Source organism: Phaseolus vulgaris, chromosome 5 (genome assembly GCF_000499845.2).
Source record: "Phaseolus vulgaris cultivar G19833 chromosome 5, P. vulgaris v2.0, whole genome shotgun sequence".
Taxonomy (NCBI): Eukaryota; Viridiplantae; Streptophyta; class Magnoliopsida; order Fabales; family Fabaceae; genus Phaseolus; species Phaseolus vulgaris.
In genome coordinates this window covers 37,863,632-37,887,870 of record NC_023755.2, presented here as the reverse complement: position 1 = coordinate 37,887,870, position 24,239 = coordinate 37,863,632, and the positions used below count along the sequence as shown (strand labels likewise).

At 27.9% G+C, this 24,239-nt stretch overlaps 1 protein-coding gene and 1 non-coding gene across 4 annotated transcripts; one reads left to right on the top strand and one right to left on the bottom strand.

Moving 5' to 3' along the window:
- Nucleotides 1-874: 874 nt before the first annotated feature.
- Nucleotides 875-6,872, bottom strand: LOC137835753 (auxin response factor 4-like). 3 transcript variants are annotated; one of them, XM_068644386.1, is made up of 12 exons: nucleotides 5,948-6,872; nucleotides 5,763-5,819; nucleotides 5,435-5,620; nucleotides 5,239-5,323; nucleotides 5,050-5,140; nucleotides 4,261-4,425; nucleotides 3,051-3,170; nucleotides 2,886-2,964; nucleotides 2,553-2,715; nucleotides 1,665-2,443; nucleotides 1,385-1,575; nucleotides 875-1,179 (listed from the first exon to the last, which is right to left on the bottom strand). In XM_068644386.1, the coding sequence occupies exons 1-12, from the start codon at nucleotides 6,284-6,286 to the stop codon at nucleotides 996-998; spliced, it is 2,439 nt and encodes an 812-aa protein (XP_068500487.1). In that variant the 5' UTR covers nucleotides 6,287-6,872; the 3' UTR covers nucleotides 875-995. The 3 variants fall into 3 exon arrangements, with proteins under 3 accessions (XP_068500487.1, XP_068500488.1, XP_068500489.1); XM_068644387.1 differs by having other exon boundaries at nucleotides 1,665-2,434; XM_068644388.1 differs by having other exon boundaries at nucleotides 1,665-2,431.
- Nucleotides 6,873-23,816: 16,944 nt separating this feature from the next.
- On the top strand, nucleotides 23,817-23,888 carry TRNAP-AGG (transfer RNA proline (anticodon AGG)). Its single transcript has one exon. It is a non-coding gene; the product is annotated as a tRNA-Pro (tRNA).
- The last annotated feature ends 351 nt before the right edge of the window (nucleotides 23,889-24,239 follow it).

Here is a 24,239-nt window from a genome sequence, read left to right as displayed (position 1 = left end):
TTTTCAAAAATACCCCTTTATAATATTCCAGATTACGTAATCCAGAAGTTATTTTTAAAATTTGTAGCTACTGGATTACATAATCCGAAAGCCATTTTTTAGATGCATGATTATTCTCCGGATTACATGATTCGGAAGTCTTATTTAACTTCCGGATTATGTAATCCGAAAGTTTTTTTTCAAATGAGTTTCCGAATTACATAATCTGGAAACTACTCTATGGGGTGACACAAGAAGGACAAAAATGTATTTTCATGTTGTGTATGAGGTGACGGAAGAAGATATGGAGGTGCAGGAAGAAACAGTCTTAAGTTTGATATATTAATCCCAAATGTTTTGATGGTTACACAGGAACAAATACAAAGGAACTTAATGAAGAATGAATCCAACGTTGTGGTTAGTTAAAGGTTATAACAAATATAGAATATATTATAAAGAATAAATAACATGTTTTTTTTATGTTAATTATATTATATTTAAATTAGTTGTTTGAGATGTTGTTAAATTAAATAAAAAATATTCATTTTATTTTAGTGTGATATTAAATATGGAATGAATTTTTTGACATAACAATGCATCATATGTTGGATTTTCTTTTTAAGATAAAAACATTCATGAACATTGTACAGTCAGTTGTTATCTTATTGAAGATTAAACCTTTTAGGGTTTCGTTTCAATTAACTTAATAACTCTAGTGAAAATGTTTCAATAACCTAAATATTGTGATTAAAATAAACGTATAATATGTTAAGACTATAGGAGATTATACCATGCAGGTTTTAATAGTTTACTCCAAAGTTACTTTTCATAGTAACATTTATGCAGCAAATTTAGAAGGCATGATTATCAAATTATTTTTTGTTATGCCCGTACCTTGTTGATCTTAGCTCATAGATAGAAATTGATGGTGGTAGCAATCAACATATGTGCAAAATAGTATTGATCATATAGCATAGAAACTGGCCAACATCAAAACACCTAAGACAACCCTCAAACTATATTCTAACCACTGTTGGAGAAGAATCTGGCTGGCCCACGGAGGAAGACTTAGAAGCTTCTATCATCACTGGTGCCTGTTCCAAACAACTCTGGGTATCATCATTGATCATCCCAATTGTCATCTTCTCAACTTCTTCTTGTGTATGTATATGAATCTTCGAGACCACCTCGCAGAACTCACTAGAGACAAAAGGCAAAATGCAGTTTTTCAGTTTATTTCACCTAGAATACAACATAGGATTATAGGATGGAACAGATATGAGGAATTTTCGGTCTCAACAGTTAAATGTGTACAATAAGGTGATGATGATCGTCTATGATAACTGAGTAAAAGGTGGCAAAGCTGCATTGGGACAGATAAGAGTCAAGGAAGATGATTACTTACTGCCACGGGTCATCTCCCACAACCATGATGTCATTTTCACTGTCAGTGTACAGGATTCTCCATCCCTTCTTAGGATCTCTTAGAAGGCCTTCCATGCTAAATAGTCTCTCTAGTTCAATCAGCAGGTCACTGTAGCTGTTCAATCTCGAGAGATCAATGGCTCTTCCAACTAAGCTACCTTGCTTGTGAACCTTCATTCAGTGTTATGTTACATGTGTTGGCAAATTGTCAAAGAGAAAAAGGCATATCACAATATAACTCTGTTGCTATCATCGCTCACCTTTGTGCAACTTCTTTTAGCTGAGTTCTGTTGTAAATTTTGGGTGGTGGCTTCCCCGGACAAGGGAAATCCAAATAGTTTACAAGCCTTTACCTTCCCGTTGAAATTGTCATCATTTGGAATCCTCATGGTCGCCCCTAAGGAAGCAGCACCAGAAATATTGTCCTGCAGCTTCTGCTCATTTGGGATTGTGACATCTGACCGTCCAACTTCATTTCTCATGATCCCTGACTGAGAGGAAGGAGAGTTAAATGGGACATTCTCTCCTTGGAAATTGGAGGTTTTGGAGCACATCATGCCGGTGCCGCTAACTTGGCCAGCTTTGTGAATATCACCATAAGGAAAATATGCAGTTTGAATAACTTCTGGTCCTAAAGAGTGAAAGTTAGGTATGGTTGCCTGTCGCAGGTTGTAATTTGTGCAACTCAAACTGGGTTTGCCCCAGGCACCAAAGTTCAAATCTACCTTTCCTGTCATCGATCTCAATTGACATATTTCTTGACTTTGCAAGACCCTTGGAAACCTGTTAGTTTCACTAAAGCCTGCATAACTAGAAGGGTGAACCCTCATAAACTCACCAGCAGCAATTTTTCTCACTCCAGTTGATGCAAAATTTGGATGACTTGTTGGAGATCTGATCTCAAATTCTGGCTGCTTAGTTACTGTGTCACATCCATAATATAGTGACATAAAACCTGAATTTTCTTGACCTTGCAAGACCTTGGATGATCTTACGGACTCCTCAGAGTCCATAAACCCACTGCCTCCTGCTGCCACACCTCCCATGCAGAAACCAAAAATAAATAAACAGAGGACAATTAGGATGCCTGAAGTTGACTGATTTAACACACTTTGGCTATCTCGGCAGTAGGATTATGTGATTCATACCAGTGATGAGGTGACTGGGTGAGGCACCCTGCAGACCTGGCCTCAGTTTCTTCAGCCTTCTGGAGGATTGAATGCTCAAGGGAGGAAGAGACGCAGAAGGATCGATCTCCCAAGGAGATACTCTATCTTGATGATTAATCTCAATATCTTCATCCCATCTGACCTGTCGGATATCACAGTAACAAACTATCATCAATTGGTCTGCATTAATGTACTAACTAGCTTCCTTGGGAATGTCTAATTACAGCCTTAAATTCCCTGGATATGATGATGCATGTCAAACAGTTTAGAGTGAAATATAGCCAATAGGCTAGTAAAAAATAGCAATTGTACCATCAAGCACCTCCATTTTGACTTAGGCCATTTATAGGGATCCAGATCACTAGTTCCAGTCACTATACCACTAGTACACCTGCAACACAGGTAGAAAATGTCATATTACTTAATATTGTTCATGGTTGATAATGGTTAAAGTTTAATAAATATGTTGTACTTGACCTTCTTTCCGGAGATTCATCCATTTCAAATCTCATTTTGAATCTTGTCCCAATGGTCACTGGATTCTTTATGCTTTTGACATATTTTTGGTAGGGAACAACAAAATCCGCATGACTTGCTCTGTATTATACCAAATTTAAATACGTTACAAGTTTTTGCTAGACTCTTGTGCCAGTCATGATGAGTACGCTGAAATCCTTTATCAAACAAGAAACAGAGAAAGCCTCCTTACATATAATGAAAGCTCAAAATGTAAGGATCCTTTGGGCAAAATAACAGTCAAATAAAGTTCAACAATTTCAGCATAGGATCTTAAGATCAAAACTAGTAAGCTATTAAGATCTTATCATCTAAGGTCCAGAATGACCGTAGCAATTTCTCATTTTTGCTTAAACTAAAACTCTTCATCATCCTTGCATCCACAAGCATATATGCTAATAATCTTCCCAAGCAAGGATGAAGTTAATAATAGTAACTTGGTATCTTATGAATAAAATAAGAGATTTCTTCCCTCGATACACTCCCTAACTTGTGGAACTTCCAAGGGCCTGCACTTCCCAATGTTGAAAGACCCCAATTTTCTCATAATTGACAAGATGGAGAAATAAAGCATGTCTGTGTCTGTCAGATTCTACTGGAGGGTCAGCAGTTTCCATAGTCCAATCCTCTCTTGGATTAAATCCTGGTGGGAATATCCTACGGACATAATTTTACCAATGACTAAAATGATTTCAGCTAAGAACCTCAGCTGGTGTAGTTCTATTTACAGCTCACTATTCACTCCATGTATGGTTTGGGAAATATTTTGGACATCACTCAGATAATTGGTTAAGCTTTCTTGTCTGCTTCTGAACATTAAATCCCTTACTTAACAATTGACAAGGTTGGAAAAGCCTTTAGCCTATTAAGTCTCTTATTTTCACAGTATCAAACTGGAAGAATAACATGTGAACTATCTATCTAGCTCTTCTATGTAAGAACCAATGCTTTTATGTGGTTTTAACTATTTTCTGGTAAGGTAGAATATACTATAACTCACTTTCATTATAACTATGAGTTGATTACAATTGACAGATAAGTTATCATGACATACAGCAAATCGATGTTTCATCCATAATGCCACAACAAAATGACAATCAAAGGCTAAATACTTTTGAGTTAACTTCAAACATTTTGCAAGACCAAAATTCCTGATTCATGAATGTAATACCTTGGACTGTAGAAAACATGAAACATGCTTTTGGCGGATATAGCATTGGCCACAGAAGAAAGGAAATTGGGATAATAATTCTGGCTACCAACAATTGATTCAGGAAGACCATTTCTTGGTCGAGCAGCTCTTCTTATTCCCAATCTCAATTCTCCATTTTCACCCCTACAAAGATATTAATGAGAAAACCATAATAATATTATTATCACTCATTCTCCACATGCTTCCTCGTGAACAAAAAGCATCAAAGGTTTAGATAATGTTCTATTATGAGAAGTTTTTCTCTCTCTAGGATTTCTAATGCTAATTGGTATTAGATCTAGACTCAAATGTAATTAAAGTTACTTAATTTCACCCTGATTAAAAAGGTTCGTTTCATAGTCAATTTAGTGTTCTTGATTTCATAAAGTAAAGAAGGACATTTCCTAAATTACATAACCAAGTTTTTTTAGCTTATATTTAAGCCGAGTGAGAGTTTTTCCTAGTTGTGACAAAGAATGTACACTAATTATTCTAGTAGAAGAACAACAAATCAATACTAATTAAAATAAGAGTTTAGTAGACATGCACTCTCAATGAAAAAGTTTTAAAATTGTTAATCAATAAAAAATCAGCTTTTCATATAACTTTTAAGGTAATTATTTTAAAAATTCAACAAAATTATTATTCATAACAATTTGTAATGGAGTGACTGCATAAAAAATCTTTACACTATGAGTGTTTATATTGTTTAATCTTAAAACAAAATCCTACTTGAGCACAGTCATGTGCATAGATATGTACACTCACCTTAGAAAGAGAACTGCATCTCCAGAAACAAGATTCTTTTGGCTAACAAAAATACTCCAGCCAGTAGTGAGCAGATGCCGCCTTGGCTGACCTGACAAAATTAGCACAAGGACTTTCTGTATCATTCATAGTCAATATATGACTATGAAACCAACCACACACAGTTGTTTAATATTTCTTTTCATTTACCTCTATAAATATGTCGAAATTTCCACTGCACACCATGCAGATCTTTGGCAACAAGCTCCTGAGAGGGTCTTTGCTGCTTATAATCCTGCAGTGAGCACAAAAGCAATTCATCATCCCCAGGAAGACAAGGAACTCCAGTCCTAAATAATTTCATGTGTTGGAAATTATGAATGCAAACTAGAGCATGGTGTCACACCAAAGGAGGAAAACAGTCTTCAGCAGCTCTGCGAGGGACAGAAAACCCCCCATGAGTGCTGGTATCCGAGGCTGTGAGTGTTTTGCAGAACATGTGAGGAGTTGATTTTGTAGGTGTTGTTTCATTTCCCTCTTCATCTGCTCCCAATTCCTCAAGCTCTTTTCCCTCCAAATACATCCCTGCCAACTGAACACAACCCAAGATTTCAAGCCACTACTGCCCTTCTACTACAAACAATGCTCAAAGCATTTAATTAGATATTCTCATCCTTCCAGGGAACAAAAACTAAGCAAAGATGCACCACAACAGAAAAATGACAAAAACCAACCTCAGCCTGGGGGAGCAAAGTGACCTGTGTGTAAACCTCATCATTCTCCTTATTGGCCTAATCATAGAGTGTAAAATGAAAAAAAAGAAGACAATTAAACCAAACAAATAGAACCAATGCAAGGGTGCAAGTTTAAATGAATTAAGCAGGTAAAATACAAGTTCACTCTCAATTTGAGAACTCACAAGTAACTGAATATTGACAACTCTACAGAAGATCTGTGGCTGGAGATCATAGGTTGGCATGTCCATTGGTGAAAAGGGAGCGAAAGATGAAGCTTGTTCTAAGTGCCCTTGGGGAAAATACACCACCACATTTCCTTTCTTTGGGAGGGAAGTGAGAGGGCCAGCACAAGCGTGCCAGAGTTCAAGATAAGAAGAGGACACACTTGCGGAGGAGGAACCAGAAGATGAACAAGTAGGAGAGGACAGAGAGCAAACGCAAGCAGCTCCTTTCCCACACTCACCATTGCAAGACGCGGTCTTCTCAGCCTCAATCACTGCATAGTTCAGATCAATTTCCATGAACGCTCCAGTGTGATGGTTGCTGGTTCTTGTGGAAGAGTGGGACTAAATGGGGAACCAAAGAGAATAAAAAACAAGAAAGAAAGAAAGAGAGGATAAAGGTAGCCAAGGGTACAATCAAGTGGGTCTAAGAAAAGGAAATCCAGAAAGTGAGGACTGTAACAAAATGGAAATGAGGTCAAATCATGAAAAAGGAGTTCATGTTTGGAGGGACACCAGAAAGGAGAAAAAGGAAACAGGGGAAGGGTGGAAGAGAGGACATGGTGGGAAGAAGAGAAGAGAATATGAGAAAAAGAGTGGCCATCAAATAATAACAAGGAATTCAAAGTATGATTCCACCCCCATTTGAAGGTAGTGAGAAGAGGGAGCAGAAGCAGGAGACATAGACAATTGCATAGGAGGCACAGAAACAAAAGGCAAGAAAAGGCAATGTGGTAGTGGCTTTTGGAGTTGTAGTTGGAGAAGTGTTAGAGAGAGAAAGAGAGTGAGTGTATGTGTTTGAGAGTATGTTGTGTGTTGGGTGGGGGGACAGGTAAGGCAGAACAGAACCCACACTTCCCCACCCTCTTCTCCTTTACTTTGCATTGCACTTAACTTTATCTTTTCTTCTTTCTTAATAATTTCCTTCACTTCTTTCTCAGGCCCTCCACCATCACAACACAACACAACCAAAAACACTCCTTTCATTTCATGTTCATATGTTACCCATCCACCAAATTATCATTGGAAAAACAAACATTTTTTTTTTCATTTTGAAATTGTATTCATCAAATCAAATTTCAAACATCTTCTGCAACATTATTTTCTCTCAAACATAAGAAAATTCAACTGACACTTTGACACTTTAACCCACCAAAATTTTTATGAGGTGCTTAATATTATAGCAATCAATACCATGTTTCAGCTCCAGTCCACTGAAACTTAAGAGCTTATTTCCTAAATCATTAGCAGAAAAAAAAAAACCACCTTTTTTTGGCTGATTTGATTTCCAGGCGTGTGATATCCGACACATACAGCCAAAACTGCTTCATTTAATAAAATCACCACCCTTTAAAATTGTATTACTATTAATCACTGATGTCACCAAACTATATATAAAAATCGGTTCAATTAGCACGTATTATCAGTATATTCAGAAGCAGTTTTACAAATTCTAGTTAAAAAATGCATTTTTTAAAATAAAAGCATTTTAAGTTTTAATTTGAACATGTACTATATGGTTAATCGATAAAAAAAACTCCTCTTTGATATATGCTGTGACTGATGCTTATAAATGACAGTTATCAAAGTGGTAAAAGATAGGTTGTTACCATCTTGCATGTTGTGAAAAAATATGATCATGTGGTGTATGGTGAGTGAAAAACTTGATCTTAGGGTCAAACATATCCAAAATTTACCATGCATGCATTGATTTTGAACGTAGGAAAGACTCTTTAGTTAGAGCAAAGTGAGAATGTGTAGAGTAGAGTTGGGAGGCATTTTGTTTGCTGTTAGGGCTCCTGATCCTAATAAGTTTCTCAGACTTTAGAAAGAGAAAGAAAGAGCACTCACACACACACACTCTCTCTCTCTTTTACATATCTCATGTCTCATCACTCTTTCCTTTTTTCATATGTTTCTACTCATCAAGCTTTCAACTGCAACTCACGCGCCTGCAACTCTCTTACTCACTTGTCCTTCATTTTTCTGTTTTTTTCTACCTAAATAGACCCTTCATCCCCATCACTTTGTGTCTGTACTACTCCAGGGGTAAAATAAATCTAACTGCAAATGGGGTTCACCTATCCAAACTAGTTCAAAGAACATGTCTGTTTCTCACTTGTGTTTTATTGAACATTTTACCTTAATATCAAAAGACTGCACAAACAAGTTTAAAATATGTTTTGGTTATAAAAGGAAGTCATGCACTCACAGTCACTTCAATATAATTTTACACTGTTGTTTAGTTATAAAATATTATCATATGATTTTAAGCAACTACTTTATTATTAAATTTCTCACATTATATAGTTCAGTTATAGTATAGTGTAAGGTTGTCAACAACATATGAGCACTGTTATTAGAGTTAAAATGTATTATGATGAATAGCTATATAATTGACAATTGGAACCTATATAGAATTGGCTCAAACTTGACAAAACTTGCAGACTGAAATGAATCGAACACGACAGGATCTTTAAATGCTACTTTTGTGATGTTAAAGTATGGTAGATAGACATATTCATGTCTTTATTATATAGCAAGCAATTAAAGGGTCAACTAGGTTTTGTTGACGAAGGGTTGCTTAACTTGTGTAAAATAATAATGAAAGGTTTGAGTAATTAGTGTAGGTTTTGAATTTTATCCTCCTTTGAGTTATTAAATTCGATTCAACAATCTTCATATTCTTTGTAGGTAAAACGTCAAATAGATACAAAACTCAAAATACTAATCATCATGTTCAGATATAAAGAAGCTGCTATAACAGTTGGATTACAACAGCTTCTTCTCAGATTATCTAAGATAACATAAAATAAGACAACGCTTTTCAAGAGCTTTTGAAAAACTATAAACATTTTCCCCTTTCAATTGTATCACTTTTTCAGTGCACACATAATAAAAAACACTCCCATAATAAGTGATTCCTAATAATGCTTTCAGTAACATCTTTTCATAAAGTAATATCAGATAAATATGGCATGCACGGGTTAATTTCACTTTTTTTACTTTTACTTTTCTAAATAGTTGTTTTCAAAAGGTGTTAACGCAATCATATGTCATTATCGACGAGGTTATAAACATATATATATATATATATATATATATTTATTTATTTATTTATTTGTACAAGAAAGAATACGCAGAATAGTTAGAGTGATTGGTGGTGTGAAATAACTAAACATTAAGATGTTAGCATATTTTTCTATGCTTAATGAAACCATTGGAATAAAATGAAAATCAGTGTTCTTCCTTTAATAGTAAAAACACACTGCATAGATACTATAGCTAGGGTTTCATAATGTGTATGCATTGCAAAGTTATACTCTTCCCAGTTCGTAAAAGCTGCAAGCGTCTACCAAAGGATGCTTTCGAAATTCTAACTTTGTTGTCGTATAGAATGGATGAATAGATTTCTATTGCTTTCGAAATCATCACATTAATGTTCTAAGAACATGATTAATTGATTTCTATTAGTTAATTGGGGTGATAGATACCACTATTGTGGAGGTTTTTTTTTTTTCTTTCAAAACAAATAAATAAATAAACGTGAAATATTTTAATGATATTTCAACCTTTTTACACATAACTACATACATTCTAATTTTGCTTAGTCAAAAATATATTGTTTATTTAAAGATGGAGTGATTAATCATATTACATAGGTTAATGTTTGATCTTGGATCTCTTCAAAGATACTATCAGTGAGTTTCTCGATATCTGATTGGTGCTTAGAACTCTTGATATGTATAAATTCGATTTAATGTCTCTAAAAAGGTTGATCCTTGATCTTTCTATTTTTTCTTTGGTGGTAGAGTTGGGGTAGACAACCAAGAATTTTCTTTTTGGTTTTGATGTGTATACTATAGATACTTTTTGAACTGTTTTATTTCGTATAAGGGTTAGACCATTCCTGAGGTGAGTCTATTTAATTTTATTGCCTTATGCTAATAAAAAAAACATACTTGAAGTTCTATGGTGAGATTTTGATTCAAATTATACATTGGAACATCCATAAAATGTTTCTATTTATTTATTTATTTAGTGATAAAAAAGTGATATATGTAATTTATAATTCTAAGTAGTTAGTTTTGAAGAATTGCATTTGGTAAATTAATGGGTGTATTTTTTTCTTGGGTAGTGCATTAAGTGAGTTATAAAAGGGCACAGAATATAGATATATGCATATATCTTCACATGGCTACAAAGGGATAGTAGACAATTAGATATGGACGTGACTTAAAGGTTTGTCTGTCCTCGTGCTAAAGTCATGCAAGTTTCATAAAAAAAAGTTGGTTTAGTCCACATCAAAAGTGGCCTTATATTGACTCAAATATTCAAAATCGCTTCTTATTTCTCTTTTCGTATGCCAACATCAAGGCCAAACAAAAACACCATTTCTATATTGCTTTATTAATATATCTCACCGACAATAATTATTTTGTTATTTCCTTACATTAAATCAACCAATGCACCCATTAGTTTCCTTAATAATCACTTTAAAAGTGCTTGAAGATCATTGATTATAGACAAATATATTTTATAAAAGTGAATGTAATGCTGCTAAAAATAAATAAAAACATTATTTTATTTTATAGATCGTGAAATAAACTTAAAACTCACATTTTTAACATAAGATGATATTCGGAGATTGAGTTAGTTTAGAAATTGTTTACAAATATACATTTAAAAAAAACATAAAATAGAAACTAATTTTAGAGACAAAAAATAATTAGTTGATATAATAATTAAATTAGAGATCGTTTTAGAAACTAAAAAAAATGGTTTCTAAATTAGTCTTTATTATTGTTAAATAGTTTCTAAATTATTATCTAATTAGCAACCAAGGTTTTAACTACCAATTATTTAGATTCTAAATTTGATAGTAAAAAATTTGGTTGCTAATTAGATACTAATTTAGAAAAAAAAATTAGCAATAATAAAAACTGATTTATAAATAAAATAAAAAAAATTAGTCTCTGGTATATAATTTAGTCACTATAACAACTAATTATTTTTTTACTTAAAATTGATTTCTATTTCATAATTTTCTTATAATAATATCATAATTGAACTAAAAAAATTAGTAAATTTTAGATACTTCTTTCTATTTGGGTATTATTTTCATTAGTAGGGTATTTATTTATATATAAATTTGGGTATAAAGTATAAACCTAAAAAAAGATGCAAATATGCAGCACAAGACCTTAAACAAAGACTAAAATTAGTTATATATAGTGTGCAATTCTTGATGTCTGCCACCAGATGAGAATAAATTTTCATATATCTATCTATAGAAACCTCTATTTTATTTTTCTATTTTTATCACATGACACAACATAACATTTTTTTTTTTCTTATTCTCTCTCTTACTTTTATTTTTATTTTCTTTCTGTTTCTCTCTTTCTCTGCTTCTCACACTCATTTATTGGTACTGTTATTCAGTTCAATAATAATTTTCTCTCTTTTGTGTGTGTATGTGTGTTTGTGACCTTTATCTTCTTGATTTAGGACACTGACAATAACAGTCTTGTTTGAGAGATTCCATCTTTTTAAGTGCATGCGCCCTTTTCAATTTTTTTTATAATTTCTTAAATATCTAATGACCCTTTTCTAGGGTTATTAATTTTCTTAAACAGGGGATTAATGATGGATTGTTTATATTTGAAGTTAAACCCACTGTTAATTAATGATGAGTTTTGCAATTTAAGGAATCTTTTCTTACCGAAAGTGAAGGTATAGTTTAATTTTTTTTAATATAAAATAAAAAGTTAGAGCCTTTCATGATTAAGTTCATTTTAACGTTTTTATCTATATCCATCTTTTTAGGTTTTATTGTACATTTTTTACATAATTTCTTACACCTAATTTTTTGCATTCTATGTGAACATTTTGGTTAAAATACAAAGGCTGGTGATAAAAACAAAAGTAAGGAATCTGAAAAATATTAAATAAGTATATAATGATAATAATTTATTGCTTACTGATTAAGGTAAAACATTAGATTTCTAAATATATTTGGCATTTATTATACATTTTGATTCTTTAAAGTTAATAACTTTAACCTTTAATAAAAAAAAAATTCTGGATAAAATTTTAATGTACCTAATTTCGTAATTATTCTTAAGAATTATTATTTTTAATTACCTTGAGAATTATTATTTTTAATTATCTTAAGATATCAATAATTTTTTTAGTTTTTAAATTAATATTTAATTTAGTTAATAGAATGAATAACTATTTTTATCTTTAAAATTAATTTCTATTTAATGATTTTTTTAGTGAATATTGATATTATTATTTATTATTACACTGTGAAATGTGAAATTGAAAACATGGTCTCATTTGAAGATAAGAATTTATTTTAGATAAATAAAATAGTTTCTTATTTTAAAATTATTATTTATTGATGAAATAATTTTAAACTGTATTAGAAAAGTTAAGAATCTTGGAAGTAATTGGAAAAAGAATGTATTAAATGAGTAGTTGGAAAGTAATTGTCAAAATTCTCATTGAACATAAAGGTATCGAAATAAAACAAAATGAACAGTGAGAATTATTAATTTATAAAAGTGGAATCTAAAGATCTAAAGAAAAGGGTGAGGGTTGGTTTAATTGAGGGCATAAGAATATGATAGTATTTAATGAAGATGGAATTTGTGTGGCTATTAATTAAGTGTTGTTTGGATAAGTAAAAGTAGAAGTAACATTGGTTGGGAAATGATGTAAATAGGGAAGGCAAAATAATTGGTGGATGAAAGTGTGTTAGTGTCTAATGAGGACTTTGGTGTGGCTTATTATAAAGCTTTGGCTTAGTTCCAAAAACAAACACCTGGTGGGTACATCAAAGGAGACAAACACCATCCCATCATTACTCACTTTCATTTCCCATTGCACACATCAAACAAAGAAAATAAAGTTCCATACTTAAGAGTCATTATCCTTGGTTGGATACTATACTAATTTTCATCAACCCTAATTATAGATCCAAGATTTAATTGGATTCATGTTTAGATATGTTTCAACATCATTCATTACCACCAAATCTTTGTAAGATTGCCTTAATCTATACTTAAAAAGATCATTAAATAACGTATAGATTAAAAAAAAAATCATTATATCAAGAAAGTTAAATATTATTTTATAAAAAAATAATTATTGCGATTGAAAATAATTTTTAATAAAAATAAATTAGAAGTTTATAAAGTAGTTTTTAAATTAATATTTAATATTAACTATCAAAATTTTAATTACTAACTATTTTAAATTATAAATTAGTAACTAATTTAGAATATAAAGACTAGTAACTAATTTAGAATATAAAGATATTAGTAACTAATATTAAATAGCAATTTGAAAATTACTTTATAAGATTTTATTAATAATAGAAATTATTTTAGATATTAATAAATTTTTTGTTTATAAAATAATATCTTATTTAATTAATATAGTCAAAATAATGATTAATTTTTTTATCTTTAAATTAGTTATTATTTTTTTTATAGTATTAATTAATAAAAATTGAGAACATTAATATTTTTTTTGTTATAATAACATACTTCTTTTTCTCCTAACTTGAACATTACTCTTTATTAAAGTCAGAAGATGTGATAACTCATTTTGTCTGTTAGTATTTTAGTGATAAAGATTGAAAACTTAGGAGTAATAACTAAGATTTGTGTGATGGTTTATCAAAGTTGTATGTGTGCTTTATCTATTTTTTAGTTTTAGAGATTAAAGTGAGGGTATTAAAAATACAATAATTTTTTTTTTTCAATTTAAGAAAAAAGGGAATGGAAAGAGAGAAGGGATAAAAAAAAAGAGAGAGAAAGTGATAGATATGAAAAATTATTTCTCTTTTTTTAAAAATATTATTTTTTCTTTATTATATTATGAAAATCAGGTTGTTAAATTTCTTAATTTTAAAATATTATTTAACTTCGCCTTTAAAAAAATACAGAAGCAAAAAGATAATGAAATAAACCTAATTGTATACAAACTTTACTTATAATAAGGTCACAGGTTAAGATATGAAAATTGTGGGTGAAGAATGTAGTTGACACCTAACTTCCACTCCCACACAAAGGTTAATTTCAAAGTTTTGCCCTTCAGAATTCTTAGTTCATAATTAAAAGAAAATTCACATGTACTATTAGTAGTTAAGGATCTATGGATTAGATTTTATACAATTCAATCCAAATTTAAATATTTGAATCAGATTTATAATTTAAATTGATATTTTTTTATAAAAATAATTTAGAAATTTAAATTTAAATATTTGGGTTGGATTTTAAATTTAATTTTATATTTTTATAAGAACAAGTGAATTGTATTTAAAATAAATAAAAAATCTATGTTTTTAAATTAATATATGAATTTTGGTCTAACTCTCCAATATTTTTGTATTTTCTTTATTTTTTATTTTTTTTAATAATAATAATTTTTTATATCATGACAAATGATTGTTGTTACTTGAGGTGTGAGTCTAACTGAGATGTCAAATTACATAGTAATGTCTAACATGAATTTTTTTATAAAATAAAAAAATAAACCTAATATTAATATAATAATATGTAAAAAAGTTGAATATTATATAAATATTAAGAAAATAAAGCCTTGAGTTTTGGGCTGCATTCAGAAAAATGATTCTGGAAAGCCCACTATAAACAGAAAATAAGGGGAGCCATAAGGCCTACAAATTTAAGGCTGCATTAACAAAAATATCTTAAAAGCCCATTAATATACAAAGCAAGGGGTGCAACAAGTAAACATTAAGATTTAAACTAAACAGATTTAATCCGCGAAAACTGAAAACTAGTTTCAAGTAACTTAATAACAAATTTTTAGGTTTAAAAGTTTTAGACTAGTTGGTCGAGTTCAAGAGTGAAGGTTACGAAAATAATTATTTATTTAATTATTATTTATGACATTATATTATAAATGGACTCAATATATCTTAAAAAAAGTGAAAAAATGGAAGAATGTAAATGAAAGATGAGATTTTACATAATGAATGAAACAAATATTATTTTATAAATTAATATTCAATACTGTCATTTGGATTTAATTTACGAGACACTTAAAATTTGATTATTAATTTTATTTTAACTTGGAAATATTTTTAGTGGTGTGTACTTTTTACAATAAAAATTTAATATGTTAAAATTAAAACTGTTTTAAAATAAGAACTAAATTCACTATTGAATTGTGTGATGCGAATGAGCATGTACACTCATCTCTCTATGCGTATTTTTATTTATCTTGACATGTTTGTTCAAATTTCATTTCAATATTAATATATAATATCAGAACATCAAATAATTATATGAGATAAATAATATACAAATTCATTTCTATTAATATTCATATCAATGTAATAATTAATATTTTTAATTTCTATACATTATATTTTAAGGAGAAATAAAATAATTTTCTATTGTTTTTTTGTATTTTAAAAGTAACTTATTACGTGAATTTTCCCGTCGTAAATAAAGAAAAAAATGAATAAAAAATCCACCTTTGCAATAGTTAAATTATAACAGTAAGATATTTTGTTTTCTATAAGCTTCTAGGATTAAATAAATTTCCCCATTCACCAAAAAAAACACAAATGTATATTGTCTTACTTAATTTCAACATACGCTAAGTTTTATTAATGATCTTTTAAAAGCAACTTTTTATCAGCAACAAAATAGTCAAATATGATATTTTGAAGTTATATATATATATACATATATATATATATATATATATATATTATACTATAATACTTCGTGGCAAAAATAATAATTTATTTTTAATTAAAATTAATCTAATTCTATATTTTATAAGATTTAAATAAATTTTAATATATCATGATTTTTATTGAGTAAATAATATATTTTCTTTTGAATTGAGTATTTAATAAATTAAATATTTTAGCTTAGTAAATATTTATGTACATTTAGTTTTGTTTAAATCACATTTTTATATTTTTGTTCACTCTCTTAGTATATATTTTTTGTTATAACAAAGGTTATGTTTTGTATCATGTCTCACTTCAGTACATGGATTGAAAGAGGCCTACTAATAATCATTAGAAAATATCACGTCACGTGTGAGAAAACATACAAATTAACAAGTATTAATTTTAAGTAAATTTAACTATTAAAATTTTGACATTTATTAAAATTTTAAGTAAATTTAACTATTAATTTTAAGTAAATTTAACTATTAAAAGTATCAATCAATAATCAAATGACTTCTTTTTTTGTTTTAATAGTTTTTATTTATATATAAATTATCCATTATTTTAAGATTGGATGTATGTTTAATAAATATATATTATTATTTTTATCAAAAATAGATATGTACGTTCTAACTTTTTTATACAAAAGCGCATACTATGGATATCACCCAATACAATTACATAATTAAATAAATAAATATATATATATATATTATTATTGCATTTTATTTATTGTCTAATGTTATTTTCATAAAATCATAACTCTTTATATTTAACTAGCGGGCACACAGTGAGTATGTGTATCCATATTTTTTATTTTGGAAGATTTTGGAGACATGTTTTTATATTACTTCTTTTTCACTGTTTTTTTATATATCACTCTTTTGCCTAAAAAAGATTAATCGTCCATAAATCCACATTTTACTCCCTCTCTTCACTCTTCCCTAATAAAAGGCACCAATCTCTCCACTTTCCTGCCAGTTAAGTGAGAACAAATAAAATAAAATTTTAAAATTAAAAATATGCTTATTTAATAAAGAAGAATATATTTAATAAAGAAGAGGAAAAGTAACCAATCTCTCCACTCCTGCCATCGTATCAATCTCTCCATTAAGTGAGAATTTACTTCCAAATGATACTCACAAAAAAATGGATCTTTAACAATAAATTTTTTTCATCTATGACATCAAAATATATTAATTTTTCAAAATAATATTAATTATTTATTTTAAAACATTAATAATCAACACCCTTTTTAACACTACCTTAATAATGAGCACCCTTTTCTATAAAATCCCAAACTAAAGGCAAATAAAAAAAATTAAAAAAACAAATAATAAACTTGTATCTATTGATTTTATTTTATTTTGTTAAATTCTTTTTGTTTTAAAAAAATTAAAATCTACTAACCATTTCTGTTATTACAGAACAATTATATATACACATTTTTATATTACAGAAATATTGAAAAAAACAATTTAAAAAATGAATGATCCTATTAGAACTCAAATCAACTCAAAGATAATTATTATAAAAGAACGAACAAAAAGAGATAAAAAGAGAAAAGGGGAGAGAGACTAAATAATAAATTATTATAGACCAAAAGAAAAAAAAGATAGAAAAGGAAAAGAAGAGAAAGGGGAGAGAGACTAAATAATAAATTATTATAGAAGAACCAACAGAAAGAAAAAAGGATAGAAAAGGAAAAGAAGAAAAAGACGTAAAAAATAAATTATTATAGAAAAACATTATTATAGAAGAACAAACCAAAAAAAAAAGATAGAAAGGGAAGAGGAGATAAAGATGTAAATAATAAATTATTATAAAAGAACGAACCGAAACAAAAAAAAATAGAAAGGGGAGTTGTTATGGCATTAGTAAGCGGTAGTAGCATGCACCGATTGGAGAGGAGTAGCGTTGGTACCTGTGAATTGCATATGTTAAACCTTCTTTCCAATAACTCCGGAACCATTCTTCATCTTCGTCACTCTCCGTTAAGAGACTCTCCGTTAAGAGGAAATATACTAACAAAAAGAAGGAACATATAGAAGAACACTTCTCTTTCTTTCGCCTTCTTCTTATTCTCCAAAAGTAAAAGTAATAATTTCTTCTGAGAAGTTTGGGTGTTAGAGCACTATTAGGACTTAAAATAAGGAGTGTTAACAGTTAAAGGGGAATCGTGGAGGTTAACCCAAGAAGTGGGGAGTTAAAATATTTATGAAAGAAGTTAAAAAGAAGATGTTACATTTCAAAATTGTTGCCACTACTTTGGTCACTACTCACGTTTCCTAATATTTGTTTCTCTCTCATAATTTTAAAATAAATCATATCTTTCAATTCAAAACCGATAATCTATTTCAAATATTTTTAAAAAGTAAAAAATGACGCAATAACCAAAATAATGAAATAAAACCAAATATTAATCTAAGCATAAAATAGGAAAAAATTTGAAAGCAGTTAAGGGAATCCCTTTATATATAGGTATTGATTATAAAGAGAGATATCCAAAGGGATATTTATAATTAAATTTTATTAAAATTATTTCAATATACTAACTTGTTATGATTAAGTTTTAATATATTGATTTATTACGCTTTTCACACTTGAATTATACAATGGTTTAGAGAACAAGACTTTATAATATTAAGAAAAGATGTGATAAGTTATTCTATTGATTATCTTTTATTAAATTAATCAATATATTATTATTCATTATAACATTCTTCAGTGCTATATATTTGTTTCTATATGTTTAGAAATATTTTTTTAACGCATCTCGTTTTAAATCTATAAACCAAATACAACTAAACTAAACAAATATATACGACGACAGTTATGGTAGAAACTATTGTCATAACTTACTTTCCATGATAATATTTACATAAGTGATTTCTAAAAAATATCCAAAAACAAAAAAAAAATTAAAAGACATAGTTTTATTTATATTTGAGAAGTAATTTAACCTTAAAATTATCCGATGATACTATGTGACAATATAAACAAATTTTTGTTAAGATAAATTTTAAATGACTCTTGTACAATTTTAAGAAGTGTACTATGAATCCAATTCAACTTAACAAAATCAATTTATAAGATGAAATTTACATGCACTTATATATTATAAAAAAAATTCTTATAATTAGAGAAAAAATATAAGACAATCACTAAATAACAACCAAATTTAGAGTAAAAAAATATAATTAGTCATTATATTAAATAAATTAATACTATTATAAAGACTAAAAATATATTGATATTTAAAGTGATTTCGATTATTAATAAAAATTTATAAAATGGTTTCTGTTGGAGATCCCACATCGACTAGAGATTAGAACATTTCATAGTATATAAGTGGGTGCAAACCTCATTCCATTGAGCTGGTTTTATGAGGTTGAGTTACCCGCTATCGGGTTATTTTATATATTTTATTGATTTTAGAAACTATCTTAGCTAACAATAATTTTTTAGTTTATAAAATAGTCTTTAATTTAATCATTTAATCAAATAGTAACTAATTATTTTGGTATCTAAAGTAAATTATTTTTTATTAAATGATTTTCTTATAGTGGATGTTAACAATTTTTTTCCTAATTAATGATGGTTATGTAAAATTAATCATATGTTAAGTCTAACTCAACCTCATACCATTGGTTTACCTCAAACGCATCTCTATCACGCCGAGACCACTAACTCGTTCACGAGATTATTTATTATGAGTAGTTTGATAACAATCCGATAAGCCTAACAAATAATCGTTAGAATAATTCGAAATGACTTTGATACCATATTAAGAAGATAACTCTTACAAGACTTATAAGATGAAGTTTGTACTCACTTATATACTATAAAATGTGAGTATCTCTAGTTAATATGGAATCTTCAACCATACCTACATTTGTTTATATAAGATTTTTTTTAAAAAAAAAAGTCATAGCATTATCAAATTTCTTTTAATAGCTTATAAGCAACTTGCTCCAACATGCAAGTAGAAACGAAGGATGAATGAATGGAAAACGAAGTACGGCATTTAAAATTCCAACGTGGTTGTATAAGCACCACTACTTTTCACTTCCATATTCTTTCATTGACTTCCAAGTATTCAATTCTGTATTATTATTTAGTTATACTTTAGGAATATACTTTTTAAATTTTTATTTCATTTGTTGTTCTTAAATGTTAAAACAATATTAGTTATTATTTTTTATTATACTCTTGTATGCGTTTTTCTTTATCTCACATGCTTATCATAAAACTAATTAATAGTCATTAAAAACTCAAATTAAAAAGAATTCCGTACGAATACTTTTTACACATTTAAATCTTTTATACGTTTAAGATATTTTAAAACATCAAATAAATAAATAATCATATATAAATAATAATTGCATGTAAAATAAAAAATATTTTTAACATATACAAATTACTAGCTGTTTGTATTTTAAGAATTTTTATACCATTACATTAATATATATTAACAAGTCATTTTATTCAATTCAAACTTATTGACAATTTTTTATATATACAAAATGGCCCTTTTCAATATAGATTAAAATACTGTAAGAGTTACATGTCCACTGTTTTAAAAAATAAATAAAATAATCAATCAAACATGAAAAATATCACAATAAAAAACTAAATAAATACTAATTTAAAAATAAAAAATTAATTAATTTTTATATTAAATAAATTATATATTATTTTAAAAATTAAAAAAATTATTAATATTTTTTTAACTTAGTTTATTATTATAAATAATTTACTTTATATTTTTTAATTGCCAACTTTTTAATCTAATTAATAGATAAAATTGAATACCAATTTATAAATTATTTATCAATAATATAAATTAATTTAAATATCAATAATTTTTTAATTTATTAATAATATAAACTAATTTAGATATCAATAATTTTTTAATCTCTAAATTAATTAGTATTAAATTTAGTCAATATAACAATTAATATTTTTTTTATTTTTAAAATTAATTTTTATTTAGTGGTTTTTTATATCTATAAACAAATTAAGAAACATAGATAATATTTTATTTAGAATAGAAAAAGTATAAAATAACATTTATAAGTTGATTTTAACTTTCATACATCCCAACGTAGAGGTGTATATAACTTAATATGGAATTGTCCGGGATTTCTTTATCAATTTGGTATAAAAAAAATTATTTAAAAATGACATCTTTTAAAAAAATAAAAAAAGATATATCATATTGAAAACATTATTTTATTATAAAAAAAAAACGTGCTTCTAAACATAATTTGTATATTTTAATTTAAAAATTAACTGTATATACTTTCTAATTTAAAATATTAAAAATGTTTACCAAATGAAAATTATAACATAATAAGGTAATGAAGTTATTAATGTAAGAATTCAAATATATATTGTATATATGTAGATTTTTCTAATATAAGTGTGTGAAATAATTCAAAAAGTGATCGTTAAGTTTATATAATGTTTAAGCTATAATTTATTTAACTATGTATTTATGGTGTGTATGATATTTAGGTTAATTTTATATCTGAACAGAGGATAATAGTTATGAAGTTGAAGGGTGAGAATAATAATTTCTGTAAGTAATAAACCATTTTGAGGTTTAGTTGTAGTATAAAACAGAATCAAGAAATTAAACAAGAAAGGGAGTGATGAACTTAATAAATTGGGATTGCACATAGCAATTAGAAAATTTCTTTTTAAAGTTCCTTAAATAAATCATCCTTCAATCTTTATTCTTTTATTTTTTTTGTCCTCCTTCTTTATGAACATTTAGAGAACCATCTTATTCCCCTTTTGGCTCTTTTTTTTTCTCTAGGTGAAATTGTTGTCTACAATTGGTTGTGAACAAGTGTAGAACATTACTTTTTTTTTTTAAGTTTAGTCTTGGGTAAGTTCTTTCTCATTCTTTAAATTTTCATCTTTTCTTTGACTATGGCATGCTTGATGACTAGGATTTTGATATTTAAGGTGATAAAAACAAAATCTTTAAATAATTTTGCTTCATTATCTTCTTTAACTCTGTTATACTTGTTATAAATTTTAAATCTAGAGTAATAATAATTTGATGTTATATTGAGTTCATATGTGACTAATTGAGGATCAAATTGATTATTGGTAAGATCTCGTGAAGAGTTTGAATCAAATAAGTAAAATTGTTAAATTTCTAAATTTTTATACTTACTTTGTAATTGATTTGATAAAAATAGGATTTTACTATTTTACTATGGTTACTAATCGAGAATTCGCCTTATTAAAGTTCAATGAATAGAAATTGAGAATTTATAGAAAGATATGAGGTTTTTTTGACCATGATGGGGTTATTATTTTTGTTTTTTACTAAAATGGGGCCCGTTTAAAAAAAATTACAAATTTAGGCAAGTCGTGCCTAATTGGGACGACTTCATATGCAGAACTCGTCCCAATTAGGCACGACTTCTGCCATGTCATACTAAAGTCGTGCCAACTTGGTACGACTTCTGCCCTGTCATACTGAAGTCGTGCCAACTTGGAACGACTTCTGCCCTATCATATTGAAGTCGTGCCAACTTGGCACGACTTCTGCCATGTCATAATTTTTTATTTTATTTTTAATTTTATTGTTTATATATTGGATAGTAAGTTATGTAATGTTAAAAATTAATTTCTTCTTATCGTTACGTGTTATGTAAAATCATTACTTCTCAAGCTATTTATTTTGCAAATTCACAACAATAATTCTCTATTGATTTTCCAAATACAATAATTTTTCATTTATCTATTTATTTCCAAATTCAATAACAATTTTCTTCATTTTTTAATTAATCAAATAATCAAGTTATTGTATTACATTACCGTCAAACATGATCCATACACAATTATCCAATTTTTTGTTCCTTAAAACTAACACTCTTAAAAAATTATGTATCAAATTAATTTTTAACATTACATAACTTACTACCCAATATATAAATAATAATTTTTTTTAAAAAAATATGACGTGGCAGAAGTCGTGCCAAGTTGGCACGACTTCAGTATGACATGGCAAAAGTCGTGCCTAATTGGAACGATTTCTGCATATGAAGTCGTGCCGAATTGACACGACTTGCCTGAATTTGTAATTTTTTTAAAACAGACCCCATTTTAGTAAAAACAAAAAAAAATAACCCCATCATGGTCCAAAAACCAAGATATGAAGCTATTAAATTGTTGAAATATATTTAACATTCTGATTTCAAGATATGTAAAAGATAGATTTTGTGTTGATATTTATTTTAAAATTCTATTTTGGTTTGGTGCTTTAATTGTAATATTTTCATTTGGTGAATTTTGAACATATGCTTATAGGATTTGTTTTATTTCATTTAACTTACTGCATGAAATAACTTAGGGGTTGATGATAATTATGTAGGATTTATCTAAGTAAAATATGAGACATTGTTGTTATCACTTGAATAGTGACATGATTTTTTATTTTTTATTTTTATGTTGAGTGATAATTAACTTCACAAATTTGTGAAGATAAGAGTATCTACATTCATTCCTAAAGTAAAAAATGATAACAAGTAAGAAATGGCAAGAGAATAAATTACACCGAAAATTTTCATTCAAGCAATGATACACTCAAAATAAACTATATTTTCATTTAAAAAATATCGTTGAAGTAAGAATACCACGTTCAACTAATATTTTCCTAAATTAAAAATAAATTACACCAAATTTGTAAAAATAAAATTGTCTATATTAGTTTAATAAGAGAAATACTTACAAGATTAAGATTAAGTGACATAATAAATCTTTGAGTAAACTACATTAAATAAAAAAATACGTAGGCACTATAACATGTACTCCTATAAAATGCTTATACTCCTATAAAATGCAAGTATTAAAGAGTAGATATATTTATGTAATTGTATGAAATCTCATATGTAATCCTACTCAAATAATTTTGTACTATCAATAAATATACATCATCGATATTCAATTACCATATTCTTTAAAGTATTAGTTTTATATCACCATTATCAATTTAGAATAAGTAATAATTAAACCAATTTTATATTCATGTTATCAGTTTCAATAAGTTAATTAATAATTTTAAAATCTTTGAAGTCATAAAAAGGGCATTTGGTCTAGTGGTATGATTCTCGCTTAGGGTGCGAGAGGTCCCGAGTTCAATTCTCGGAATGCCCCTAAGTTTTTTCGATAAACCATAAATTTTAATCCCATCACCATTGTGCCATGTCATCATTCTAGTAATTTAATACCTACTAACACAACTTGTACATAGACTAAAATATGAATCAAAAGCAAAATAAAGAAAAGAGATTATGTATTTTTTTTAGTTTTAAATATCGTAATGTTGATACGAAAAATTCACTATCATGTATTGATCAATAATAATTAAATGTACAGTATATTGTGTAATAAAATAATATATAATTATGAGAAATCAGGATTTAAAAACATTACAAATTAATATAAATGACTGAGCTTATATTCCATAAGATAAAAAGCAATAATAGTTGACAAAAAATGGATTTT

Coding starts and splice junctions, on each gene's coding strand:
- LOC137835753 (XM_068644386.1), bottom strand. CDS start 6,286: ATGGAAATTGATCTGAACTATGCAGTGATTGAGGCTGAGAAGACCGCG. Junction 1,576..1,664: donor CTAAAAGAAGTTGCACAAAG/GTGAGCGATGAT, acceptor CACTGAATGAAG/GTTCACAAGCAAGGTAGCTT. Junction 1,180..1,384: donor GTGGGAGATGACCCGTGGCA/GTAAGTAATCAT, acceptor TTTTGTCTCTAG/TGAGTTCTGCGAGGTGGTCT.